This window comes from Choloepus didactylus, chromosome 3 (assembly GCF_015220235.1).
Source record: "Choloepus didactylus isolate mChoDid1 chromosome 3, mChoDid1.pri, whole genome shotgun sequence".
NCBI lineage: Eukaryota > Metazoa > Chordata > Mammalia > Pilosa > Megalonychidae > Choloepus > Choloepus didactylus.
In genome coordinates, this window is record NC_051309.1 from 124,536,972 (window position 1) to 124,551,469 (window position 14,498).

Consider the following 14,498-nt stretch of genomic DNA (forward strand, 5'->3'; position numbering starts at 1 on the left):
TAGCAGCCACAAAGATAGTCACAGAAGAATCAGGTTAATTTGTCTGATTAAGGAACCTGGAACAACAAACACAGTTGTCAGCACCAGTTGAATGGGTTTAGAGAGTTGTGAGACAAGCAAAGAATCACATCAGTTCTGATTAGAGATTCTTGTTCCAAAGCTTCAGTTTGCCCCTGGGTCCTAAATGAAGAGAGGCTATATCCTGATATAAAAATCCATGGTATATTCTTTATAGCTACTTTGCATATAACCTCTGATAGAAAATTATCTACAATTCTTAATATAGACTGTAGGTTCAGACAGAATTAGCTAATCATTTGTTTTTTTTTTTTTTTTTTTTTTTTATCAAAATTTCACTTTAATGAAGCAAACTTGTTAGCAATCACATGAAACCAATTTTCATCTTTTCACAAGATAACACTTCTGTGGAACTACATATTTTAGTTAATTGTAAAATTCAAAGGATCTAGGATATATACTCCAAAACTTCAGTGGTATCATCTGATTTATAAAAATGAAAATAATTCAATGTGTGTTTGTATGTGAGGGGGTATTATTTAAACTCCCCCTGTAAAAGCAATTAGATGTATTTTTTTAAAAAGTCAAACCACATAAACGAATATAAAACTATTTATTGACCACCGTTCACCAGTATTTACAATAACATAAACAATATACAGTTGGATAACATTCTGATTACTATGAAGTTATTGTTTTCCTGGCTTCTGCTGAACACAAATACTGAAAAGATTGAGCCTATATGTAAGGCATATGTTGGGGTAAACAAAAAACATGCAGGTCAACAGTTTAGATTACAAAAGTCTTGTTTACCTATTTATGTCAACATGTCCTAAACTGCAACATCTTTAACCATCTGGTTAGGTTTCCATGAATCATGATCTTTTTAGTCAATACAGCACAGGGATTTCAATTCAAAGTTCTATAAAGGGATGGCTTTATAGAAGGGATCTTTAAACGACCATTTAACTAAGCCTTGCTTGGCTAATGAAAACATATTCGTTGTTTTCTCATCTGGGTGGGGAGATTGCTGGTTGTGGTAGATTTTCCTTTCAGTTTTGCAAGTATTTTCCATTTATATGACTACAGATATAGACATGGATTTTGCTCTGCTTTAAATTATGTAATTTAAATTATTTTCTATTTTATTTAAATTGTCCAATTAATTACTGAATCATCTATTTGGTTTGAAAGTTTATGACTTTACGAAAATTTTCAGTTTAACTTGAAGTGATTTCTTGCTCCGAATGATGGCATCCCAGAAGCACCACGGATTTACCCATGGTTGTGAAGTGCCATTTTTGTTTTGAATGGTTTTGATGAATGTAAAAAATAATAAAAAAATAAAAATTATGTATGTATTTATATATACACTCACACAAAAAATAAACAAAAAAACCTAAAATGGTCAGAATGGTCTCCTTAGGCATATATGGGCTTAAATGCAAGTTCTGATTCAGTAATGACTATGGAAAATTTTCCCCACATTTAGAAAAGCTGTTCTTTAATGCAAAGGAAATATACCATGGTATCAAATGGTCTTTTCTGACAGATGAAGCAACTACAGAAATCTTTTATTTGTTCAAAGTAACCAGTGATACTGATACAAAAACAAAACAAAAACCAATACCCCCCAAAAAACCGAACAGCTCCAATAATACTACTTCAAAACAAACATATCAAACTTGATTTCCATTAGAACATATTCTTCATACTAATAAATCAAAAAACCAAGATCCAGATTATATATATATATAAATATATATAAAAAGCAATGCAAAACAATTATTGAGCTTCATCTTCTGGACAAGAATGCCAAGTTAGTCTCTCTTCATAAAAAGCAATTACAATTTGAGGACACTTCATGTTTGCCTCTTTTGCCAGCACCAGGTCTGCCTCATCTGAATCTTTCCATTTCATGAGAAACATTAATTCTCCACTGCTGTCCGTGGCACCAATTATGCGTTCAGGATCAAGACCTCTAGCAAAGCCTCTTGGTTTGTCAGCAGCATCTCTTTTCTTCTTTGATTTGCTGTCATCAGACTCACTGTCAGATAAAGATTTTCTTTTGGTACCATCTTTCTCTTTACCAGCTTTTTGAGAATTAAGGAATGCTTCAATTAACTCTGGGCAATCTAAATTTTCTTCAGGCTCCCAAGTATTGTCAGCATCTGTAAATCCCTTCCACTTCAGGAAATACTCCACCTTCCCATTCACTACACGTCGATCCAGTACTTTTTCCACCACAAATTCTTCAGGCTCTGCCTCTTCAACTTTTTTACTCTTTCCATTCTGCTTCTTTCCCATTTTTTGCAATGTAGTTTTATTGGAGGCCATTTTTTATTGCAGACTTGAAGAGCTATTATTCACCGCCTCCGAGCTGCTCCGAGTCCCGGGTCTGCAGCGTCTCCCTCATTTGTTTTTATACAGTGGGATTTTAACTGAAAGAATACTCCTGACTAATAGGGCAGCAATTCTGTTGCCAAGAATGAGAAAAACTAGGTTAGCAGCACTGCTTAAAGAACAGTGTTAATGAGGTCTTTGTTGTTGTTGTTGTTAAGGAGGTTTTCTGCCTCATTTCAGAAACAAAATCTAGGAGAAGTGTTCCAAGGCTGGTTATTTCCAATTCTACAAGAACTGACCAGATAGCCTTTTAAATTGAGGAACATAACTGCTCCTTATGTATAGAATCTGGTTGTTTGCTGGGCCTGATATTTAGAGGGAGTAGTCATTGGCTTCAGGATGGGAGAGCTCATTCCTCCAGCGTCCCTAACGCTAAAGTTGTACCACTTAGAACATTTCAAGAAAGTGCATTCTCCAAAGCCTTGACGAGAAACTTAGGGCAAATATATCAAAGTTTCAAAGTCCGAGTTCAGCATTTCTTACACCATAGAAAGTAAATTTCCTTTAGAGTAATTTCAGGAAATCTTAAAGCAAATGGTTCATTTGCTACCCACTGGGATAGGTAGTGTATGTCTTCTACATAGCTCTAGACCCCATCACATTCTCATAGCCTTGGAGAATTTCAAGTTTATAGCAATTAAGTGCTGCAACTTTCTTCACTTGTAAAAGGTAGTTAATTATTCCTATCTAGAGGAAAGTATAGGAACTGGAAGAAAAGTTTTTTATTCAGGAAAATTTTGGTTTTTCTTGATAGTTCAGGTAAAATCTATATGATACCTATACATGTATGATATAGTATACATATGTTATATTTATACCATATGATAATAATGGAATGACAGACAAGATATGGCTGCACCAGATATAACATGTGATTTCATTAGATATAAAATATTTAGTTTTATGAGAAAGTGTGAAATTGAATTGATCAATATAATGAACTTTTATTTTAAAAACTTTAGCTTCAATTTCTCTCCACAAATATGTTTTTACTTTGCAGGGTCAACTGACAAGTAAATACAGTATGTGAAACTGTAAGTAAGAAGATACATGTTCAAGGCACATTTATTCTTCAACATGCAAGTGCACTACCTATATAAATGAAAAGTAATTGTCAATATTTCTGTTTTTAGTTATTACACAGACTTTCTTAAAGTATTCTTTTCCAAATCCACCATTGCTTTAGTTTCCTGGGCTGCTCAAGCAAATACCATTAAATGGGTTGGGTTAAACAATGGGAATTTGTTTGCTTCAGGTTTTGAAGTTAGGAAAAGATCCAAATCAAGGCATTGTCAAGATGACGCATTCTCCCTCTCCCCGGAAGACTGTGGCATTTCAGAGATGGCTGCAGGTGGTTTTTGGCCCTTTGCTTTTTATATGACAGGGCACATGGTGGCGTCTCCCGGTCCCTCCCTTCTCTTATGGGTTCCACTGATGTTCAGCTTCTGGCTGCTCCCTCTGTGGATTTCTCTATATCTGAGTTTCACTCTTACATAGCCCTCCACTAATAGGTTAAGATCCACCCTAAATGAGGTGGCCACACTTTAACTGAAGTAATCTCATCAAAGGGTCCTACTTACAATGTATTCACATGCACAGGAATCGATTGAATTTAAGAGCATGTTTTCCTGGGGTATCTACAGCTTCAAACCACCACAACCATCAAATAAAAGAAAGCTTTAAATATGTAGTTTTCTTGTTACCCTTCCAAAATTACCAGGTATTTCTTATATTAATTCCTCTGTTAGACTAAAACAACCTCAAATGTAACCAACCAAATCATGCTTCCCTTACAGTTTAAAAAGTGACTGTTAACACTGGCAAGCCTTTCAACTACTGTCTATTAAGTTTAATGTGGCCCTCAATAACTGCTCAATGGAGTAACCATTTTCTAATATGCACTTTACAAGCATGCCATAACATATAAATCCCAGAAAACTAAAAGGAATATATGGTGAAATAGCATGACATTAACTTGATAAGGCTTTCCATTCATCTTTGATAATTATTTTCCATTTTAAACACTGGTGACTCTGTTTCAACAGCAAGGAATCAGAGAAGTGTTTTTTCATTCTGGTTCAGCAATATCTTGATATTGTAGATTCTTCTGAGAAACTGTACACATCTGTGCCTGACCCTGTTAATATGCTCAGGAAATGTTGTGTGTGAGGGATGCTTTCCTTGTGTTATTGACCACAGCTTCCATATTGCAAGTTGGCTATTACACAGGCCTTTGAAAAGTGTAGTAATTTTTTTCTTTTAAAGAGACTGCTGAAATTGGAAGTAAGTATTTTTCTTCATATAGTTTTAAAAAATGTTTGAGTATTTTAATTCCAATGATTTTTAAATTCTATCATAAAGAAAATGGCATAATAAAGGAATAATTCCATTTTAAAGGTAAACACCCATGTATTTGGGAAACTGTTAATATGACATATAATTTTAAATAAAGAGGGAACAATTCTCCTGCAAATAATGCAAACTATTCCCTTCTATATTATCATTTGAAACAGAGAAAAGAGCAAAAATACTGGAATATAGAATCAGAGTTTGATTCATAGAAGAAATAAAAAATTTATCAATGGTAAGGTAATTTGTAGATGTTCCCCAAATGCTACATAATAGCAATAAGACTTATGAATGTATTAATGTGAAAATATTATTTATATCCTCTTCACACTCCATACCAAACTCTACAAAAGCCAACAAGCAAACAATTAACAACTCTGAAAAAGGTAAGAAAAAACTACTATCTGAGATGGAATTGAGAAAACTGAGGACAAAGTACATTTGGACTACATTTGAACCAACTCTGGATGGGCAAGGAGAATGAAAAAGAATCAGCCAGAAATGTAATCTTGTCTTTTCAGCCAGTTTATTCACAATGTTATCTGGGTGGCATACATGTTAGGCACCCCTCCCCCTTTGCATATATTTGGGTTGAAAGTTAGGTTCTTATATCAAAATGTCAGCTAAGTTTGTTCCAATTTCAAGGTAGTAATATAGTTCTCTTAAAAACATGCTAACATGTGTTTATTTATTTTCTAAAGGGCCTTATTATTTATTTCTAAGATCGTGTTTTAACCTATAATTACCTGGCCTTTAAACTTGTAATAATAAAAATTTGTGCTTGGTAAGAACACCCATGGTCTTAATTGTTTCAAGACAAGGCAAGAACTACCTAGGAAAATTCATGAGGCTTGGCATCAGAAGCCCTAGCTGGACTCTTAAACTCTTAATCATTCACTAGCCAAGTGTAAGATTTTCTGCTCTTGCTTCTTCTTGAGCCCCTCTTAAACTCTATGTCAATACCTCTGCCTGTGGGGACATACTGTGGAGAATGCTGTTGCTCTTTTCTTCACCCCTCTTTTACTCTTTCCCATGGAGTGAAAAGTGGCCATTCTTAAGTAGTGGGGACACTCTTTGGGGAATGAGTAGGAAGAAAATTGTCCGGGGTCATGTATGACCAAGTCTTGGCCTCCAATAGAGCTACTGGCCTTCAGAGGAGCCCTCTCCTCTCACCCTGCTCTGTGCCGTGCTCACTAAGACAGTCCAGGCGGACCCTCCAGGAAAGGCCTGCAGTTTTCCAGCTTCCATGAGTGGGTAAGTTCAGTGCACAAAGAGAAGGAATAAGATGCTCATGTCCAGCTGCTCTCTTCAATCCAGATTTATTAGCAATAATATTTTACTTGCTGGAGGCATCTGTGAGAGCATGAAGGTTTTGACCAATAGGGCCCTCAGACTCTAACATTAACAAGTAACTTAATCTCCTGAAGACTGAGTTGATGAACCATAAGCCATAAACTTTAATGAGCTACTTCACAAATTATCAGGATTAATTGCAATATTGAATTCCTTTTCTATTGTGTTCTGAGAATTATATAAGGTACTTTATATTGTTATCCCATTTCTCCCTATTAACAATCCTCTGGATTAGGTAACTTTTAAAGATGAGAGAAAAAAAAATACTAGAGAGTGTAAGTAATTTGAAAAGAATTAGTTGGAAACCAAGATTCAAGCTTATTTATGCATGTTTCTAAAACTGGTTGTTGCCAATATACCAAATAATGCTTGATAATATCTGAAAATGTCTCTTGGAATTATAAAGTTTTAGATTAAATAACATTTCTGAATGAGCTATGTATACGCTTAGACCAGAGCTCTCCCCTGAACTACAGAGTCACGTATATATTTACCACGTAAATCACATCACCATTTGGATTATTAAATAGGTGCTACAACCTCAGTGTCTAAAACTCCCACATTATCTTGTCTCCTTGTCTTCTTGCAGTCATCTTTTAAAGATTTTCCTGTTTCCACTCTTGCCCCATCCAATATTTAAATGTTTTGTTTCATTCAATCATTCATTTATTTAAACATTTACAGCACTCTCACAAATGTGTATGAAAAGGTCTAATTTTACCTTCTTCTGTCTGAGTTTTGCAGTACCATGTCTTTAAGCAGTTTTCTTTCACTTTATTTTTATTCTGAGTTTATTGCCACAAGCTCCTTTCAAACACTCTATTTTGCTCCCTTGAATGACATTTGTTTTGTAGAGAGTCATTTGTGAGACTACTTTATTCAATTAAGTAAATATGTATTGAATTCCTTCTAAATCTTTTGTATTGTACTGAGAGCAGGAAAAGATTAAGACTGATTTCCTGCCTTTAAAAGACTTATAAACTTGCTAGAGATTCAAGTATTCTATAAATAACATGATAGAGCATCCAATCACTTGGTAAAAGATGAAATAGAATAAAAATGCCCCTGTAACTCCGGCAAAAGTTCAAATTACTAAGGATTACAATGAGCAGAGACAGTTTTCAGGGAGTTGAACTTGAATTGTGTTTTAGATCATAATAGAGCAAGTAGATAAGAATATTTCAGAACTGTGGAATAATATGAACAGAGCCTTAGAGTTGGGAATTTATAGAATAAGCACTTGTGGCTCATGAGGAGACTTGAATAGTTGATATTTTTTGTAGATTTGTGGAAAATAAGGCTAGGTAGGTATGTCTGGATTGTGAGAACCTTGAAATTAGGCAGAGGACTTTGGACTTCATCTGTCTTTATATCTCCAGTGACTGGCATTGTGTCTGGCATATTTTAAGTATTCAAGAAATTGGAATGGGTATTTGGAATATTGGGTGCCTATTATATTTATTTTTATTTCTTTAAACCTACAAAAATTCCTGTAAGGTACAAGTATTATTCCCATTTTCCAGATGAAAACACTGAGATTCAGAAAAGTTAAATAACTCTCAAAGTCACACAAAGAACAGGAAGCAGAACTGGAATTTGAACAGGGCCATACTATTTCCAGTACACTATCTGCTTCACCAATTTTGAACTGAAATGAACAATATGCAATAGGAAGCATATATGACAGAAAGCATGTGGAATTTTCCAAGTAAGAGAATGAAGGATAAAATTTTACTTTGTATATTCATATGAAAGCTAATGTTATAATATAATGTAACTTGTTTTAATTTAAATAATCACAAACCTTTACATTTAAAAAATTGTCTTATTGCACATTGAAAATATCATTCATGCTCATATGACCTCTGGCATTGGTGGTAGCATGTTCATATTCTGTTAAATGGGGAATCAGAATGTGTATCTTTCTTATGCAAAACAATTTAATCATAATTAGAAAAATAAATTCATACCAAATTTTTAAAAATCTTGGCATAGAAAATCACAAATTCTTAAATTCACCAATATTTCCACCATCCAGAAATAGCTACTTTAACAATTTGACTGACTTTCTTTTGGTAGAATTGTGACTATTGACAGAGTAACATTAACTTCTGTATGGCAACTACTGTCTTCCGTGATAGTCCATTGCAACCATTCTGGGTCCTTCTTTTCACCTTTTCATCTTTGGTGAATTGGGTTTTACAATTGCCTAAAGGACAATGTATAATCTGGTTGCCTCTTTGGAGAGTGTTTCAGCCAGTGTCCAGTCAGGAAAGAGATATGACAATTGATAATTGAACAGAGAGAATATAATATGAAGAATTGCTAGAGGCATGAAATTATTAACTTGAAAGGGTAAAAAGAGAACGCTAAGTGCTCATGGGGGAAGCAACTGCAGGAGGCAGCTACCATCCTTAGGGAAGAGATTGAGGAGTCGTCCTTGGAGGAGGGAGCACCATCCAGCTGCTGCCTGTGCCTCTGAGGAGTGAGGTCTGATGAAGCTGGTTCTGCAAATGTTGGAAAAAATTGGAACCCAAATTCATTATTTGCTATCAGAAGGAACTGTCTTTGCTGGGGTTAAAATGTTATTGCTAAGATGATGCTCACAGAAGCAAGAAGGCAGGAAGCCCAAAGGAAGCAAACCAGAAGTTGTAAGCCCCTTTTTCCTCCTCCAGCTCCCAGCTTCGCTCTAGCAGTCCGTATTGACAGAGTCTAACAGAGTTCCAGCTGGCAAAGCAGAAACGTGGTTGCAGTCTCAGCTTCAACATCAGAAAACAGGGAGGAGAAAGGTGGGTTTATAGCTGAAAAACAGTAACTTAGTAATTGGCACATGACTCTCCCCTCTACCACTCACTACTCCTTCATTTACTCTTTCATGTTTTTAGTGATCTTAATAGTGGTCTTCCACACTTACAGCCGTGCTCACACACCACTCCCACTCTCTGCTGTGCAGAAATTGGGATTACAGTGGTTTGTTTGTTTCTTCTGGTTACTTCCCTTGGATTTTTCTGTTATAATATTTCATAACTACTAATATTAGTAGGTAGGAAAGCCAATTTTACCCTCCTATATGGGAGTAAAATTGGGCTAACTTTAGGTTTACTGATTTCCAAAGAGTACTTAGGTGGATTACCGGGGGAATACAATTGATGATAGGCAAGGATAGTCTATTGATTACTCAGTAATTCAATGAGTGAACAAAGCTGCTGAGAATTTACTGGTGCTGATTGTGTGGAGGAGGTTTGTGCTTCTGTATGAATGAAACTGTGGATCACGAAACACAATTTTCCTCACTGTGTCAGGGCATCTATTTGATCTCTCTACAGAATTCTAACTAGAGAAAAAGACATCAGAGCATAGGGTAGATGATTTTGCCAGAGAAGCATGGTGTGTGGGTAGGAGCAGAAAGCTTACAATGGAGAAAATTTCAAACTCTGTGTGAAGAAAATAACCAAAGCTATTAGCTGGTAAACTCGTAAACTATAAAAAAAAAAAGATAAAATTTAATAAAGCTCTGACAATTCTCATATCAACATACCTATAAGCTTTTCTAATTCTTTTCACATATATTATCCTAGCAAAATACCTAGATGTAGTTAACTGCAGGAAATTTCCAAGTCTACTGGCAAAACTCAGAAGAGTGGCCCATTGAGAGCCTTACTGCATTAGCAGAGGCTGTGTAAATGGGCCATTCTGTAGTTACAAGGCAAGACCTGTTGGCTTTGGTTCAGTTTTTAAGTGACTCTAAAGGAAATCTCTCACTGGGTTTTATTGACCATGAATTGCTATTCCTGTTCAACCAGAGCACATGATTTTTGTAAAATACAGTTATTAAGGTACATAACTAGCCATAATTCAACTGAAAAATTGCTCCTTGAAAATAGAAGTCAATATACCCTTGTGTAACATGGAGATAAAAACTGATATGGTCTCAATTTAGGGATTATTTAGCTTTGATAAGAAAACAGAGGCTACAAAATGAAAATATATGCAATTAATATATTTTGATGCTCAGAAAATAAGTAAACCCATACCATTTACTATTTCAATTATTTCAAATAATGGTATTCAACTGATAATCACTATGCAATTGGTATCATGTAACTAAATTAGGTCTTTATGCTCAGTTGCTGAGTCTTCTGATATACAGTTAAATAGAGGGCAATGGAAAGAAAACTGTAGTTAACTTGAAAACTTCTCCATGTAATGCAAAAGTTACACAAGTATTATGTGGCCTCCTCTTACCATTATATAGCTCTTTAAACTCCTTAATAAGAAAAATAACAAAGGATTTTATTCTTTGAGGAATAATTAGAGACAGGAAATTAAAATATGAATTTATTTTATAACAAATATAAATTTATTTTGCATTATAAAAATATATAAATAATTATATTATAATCATCATCCTTAATAGTATTAAATACACACAGAGAACATGGCGATAAAGTGGAGTGACTTATAATGAATATAAACTTGAGGTAGTTTAGATATGAAATTGCTTGGCTATCAGGGCATAAATAGGAAAATGCTAAGTATATAAAACACAAGGAATTTAATGTAGGAATTGGTTCCATAGGTGATGAAAGAGCTGAGAAGCCATCAGGCTGGTGAGACGACCCAGAATTTAAGTTACCATATCTAGGCTGGAGAGACAAAGAGATGGGGTGAGGTGGTTTTACCAAGCATAGAGCATAAGGTCACCTGTTGTAAGATGCAGCCACAATGGGCCTGTGGTGATTTGGAGCTACATACCCCAGAAACACATGCTCTTAAACTTAATTCATTCTTGCGGATGTGAAACCATTGTAAATAGGACCTTTGGATGAGTTTACTTCGGTTAAAGTGTGACCCACCTCAATCAGGATGGGTCTTAATCCTTTTACTGGGGTCCTTTATAAGCAGAATGAAGTTCAGACAGAGAGAGAGAGAGAAGGCCACAGGAAGCAAGAGCTGAAGGTCAATGGAAGCTGGAAGAGAAGGGAGAGGCCAAGAGAGGCCACAGATGTACACTGTCATGTGTCAGAGCAGCCCAGGACCAAGGATCCCTGGAAGCCAGCCCCAGAACACCAGCCTTTGGGAAGAAAGCATTACCTTGATGATGCCTTGATTTGGACTTTTTCTAACCCTCAAAACTGTAAGTTCATAATTCCCATTGTTTAAGCCAACCCATTGCATTGTATTTGCTTGAGCAGCCAAAGGAAACTAAAACAAGACCTGTCACAGAGAGCTGGAGTACAGCCACAGCCACTATAGGAAATGCTGCCAAAGGACAAGAGACAGGGAAAAGCTAACTATTTCTCCTTTTTCCACTTTTCAAGGTTCTGCCCTGCCTCCCCATAGCAGAACCCAGCCAGAAGCCAAGAGACATTGAAGCCTGGGAAGTGTAGCTGTCAGGACTCAGTACTCCCACCCCTGGGACCCCAGGATTCAGAGCCTTATCTGTATCAGGATTTTAGGGCAAACAGATACAGGGAGATCCAAGTTTATCATTAAGTAACTCATATCATTTATGAGCCAAAAGCAAATGTTTCATGTATCTCTCACATATTAACTCTTTGTTAGGACTTGAACATTCAGAATATGATACTAAAGTTTCTAGGAAATCTGATTTCCCTGTATAGATTATTTAAACAAATAAAAAAGGGAGTAAATATCAATTTAACAAAAATATGGTGAGAAAAAACATGAATTTCCTTTCACTTCTTTAAATCTTTATAATACTTCTCTAAATACATTGAAGACAAGGTGATGGATTTTTCTTTGGTTGAAGACAGAAAAATCCACTAAATTGAAAGGTCATAGGAACAAGCATAGACACATATTTTTTGCCACTCCTTTGAAAAGAATCTATGAGGGGAGGCCATAGCTTCACACAGGTATTTCCTAGGGTGACGCAGCCCCTCTTTGGTCTGGCTGGTATCATAACCAGAAAGGAGGCCGGGTAGAGTCATACTTCATAACTGACAGAGAAGTCTGGACAGCGAAGAAGGAAGGAAACCAGAACTGGTGATTAGTGCTACAGCTTCACTAAAAATAGCAAAGTGCCTGTAGGGATTGATTCCTCCTTCCAAGGCTTTCACTTCTTCCCTAGACTCCCCAGGCTCTCTGAACTGGGGAAGTGAAATGTTATCAACCAGCCCAGACCGAAGCTGCATATCTGACAGTGGGATTTTAATAGCAACCAGGTGGCCAGTGAATGGATCCAAGAGCCTCTGTCCTGTTTATGGCAAACATCTGGCCTGGATAAATCTCTCTCTATTCTAGGATGAGTCAGCTGAGGAAAAAGTATATCCCAACAATCTGAGGCCTAGGGAAATACTCTGCAATATTAAGAGGAATATAATGTAGCAATCAAGATGTGGAAAAACAATATATACTTGCAAAAGATTTACTACAGAAAAATGGAGTAGAATATATTTTTAAAACTTTCTACATTGAGCTAGTACAAAAAAAATTCTAGGAATCACATACTTAATGAAAACAGAGAGAATGATTCATTTAACATAAAAGATGAAAATAAAAAAGGAAGATGGAGAAGAAACCAATGTAAATTTTAGGAGGAAACTAAACATGTAATAGCAGAGTTAAAATCTGTATAAAAACAGTACAGAACAGACTAAGTACAACAGAAAATTAAATCAGTGATATAATAAATAAATTTGATAGATCTAGAATGAAATGGAGTATGATGGAAGACAGATAATAATATGATTATTATGGATAGAGAGCATTTAATTGATGACCTAATATAAAAATTACACTTCTGAATGAGAAATGAAACCAAGTAAACAAAACAATAATGCAAAATACAATAAAAGGAATATATTCTGAAAACAGCAACACCTGAATGTGATATTTTTTTAAATCCCAATTTACTAGGAAAAACGAATGAAAAAATGTTAGACATATTATGGTAAATTTTATTGTTTTTTATTTCAAAGATATAATAATCATTCAATTAATCAAGAAAAAAATTACTTCAACTCCCAAATCACAGAGTAATTTGATTATCCTAGGTCCTATGAAAAGGGGAGGTCAAATGAAATATGGAGAAGACATGTAAATCAAGTCCTTGTCAGATGAGAAGGGAAACAAATGGGAGCCATTTTCAGTCTCATTGAATTGCGGGAAAGAGGAGAGACAGAAGCAGTGGAAACCTGTTCACACACTTTCCTCTTGCTTCTCCTCCCACCCAGAATGGAGGGTGGGACATTGTGTAATTGAAAGGAGAGCCAAAGGCAATGAGGATCTGCAGAAATTTATTCTTGCACAAACTCAACAGCGTAAACATGCAGCACAGCATGGTTAGGAAGAGAAAGGGTGTAAATTACTACTTAGTGTCTCCCTAGACTCCTTTGTGATATACAATTGATGCACAAGTTCCTGCATTTTCTGTGGGGACAGGAATATATCTGAGAGGAAAACCAGCTGTTCTGTCATGGGGGCCACAGAGGAGAGGTTTTAGGTATTTGGACACAGAAGTACACCAAAGGCCAAAGGGGTTTTCTGAGTCCTGGAGGGTTCAACAGCCCAGATAAAACCAAAGTGGGGTAGGTCAACAAGGGAAGTTTGTCAGCTTCCCTGGGCTTAACAGGGTGGAGAGAACAAAATGGCGTTCTTCAATGCCAATGTTAGCAGGAAAGCCAGGAGGGTACATTGGCACAAAAGGAACAAGTCTGAGGAACCCAGAGGTCCCAAGGCTATGGGGATATGGGAGCACCTATAACCCTCTGATAGAGATGTCATCTCAAGTTGGAGATGGCACAGAGGAAAGAAAATGAAGGGGAGGAAATCTTAAAGACAAAACATTTACCCAGAATAGACTGAGTTATTTAAAAGAAACAGTTTAAACTGGAAACAATGGAATTAACGGGATATTTTAAAGAAAGAGTAAATAAATTTTAGAAATAAACAATGACATTTTCTTTTTACTTCTGAGTGGTGGCGCAGTAAAAATATTTAAACTTTTATTCATCATTCCATCGGTGTCTTACATTCCTGATTTGAAAGATGAAAATATTTTCTCTTTTGCCTTTCCTTCCACTTCTCCTCCCATTTCCATCTATAGCTACTCCTTGCACTCTTCTGTATTATCAAAGTTGGTATCAGCAGCAATCTACATTACAACTATATTAAGTGTTCATAGCTTTTCTTAAAAGTTTATTCTAAATGTAGGAAATTTAGGAGTCATCTTTTTGCTTTTACATGTCTATTGCTTGGAATATATTGCCTTTTCCTAATTGAAGGCCACTGAGTGATCTTCCCAATTTGTATACTTTCTTTATATTTGTACTATGACTATCTTATCTTGCTTTTTACTCTCTTGGAGTTTTACCTGTTTTCTCTCTAGACCTGCTGAGTAGTTGTAATAT

General features: G+C 35.8%; 1 protein-coding gene across 1 annotated transcript; it reads right to left on the reverse strand.

The window, feature by feature from the left end:
* Nucleotides 1–612: 612 nt before the first annotated feature.
* Nucleotides 613–2,423, reverse strand: LOC119529790 (chromobox protein homolog 3). The gene has a single exon (XM_037830535.1). It carries the CDS (start codon nucleotides 2,353–2,355, stop codon nucleotides 1,804–1,806), a length of 552 nt encoding a protein of 183 aa, XP_037686463.1. The 5' UTR covers nucleotides 2,356–2,423; the 3' UTR covers nucleotides 613–1,803.
* Nucleotides 2,424–14,498: the final 12,075 nt, after the last annotated feature.

Coding starts and splice junctions, on each gene's coding strand:
- LOC119529790 (XM_037830535.1), bottom strand. CDS start 2,355: ATGGCCTCCAATAAAACTACATTGCAAAAAATGGGAAAGAAGCAGAAT.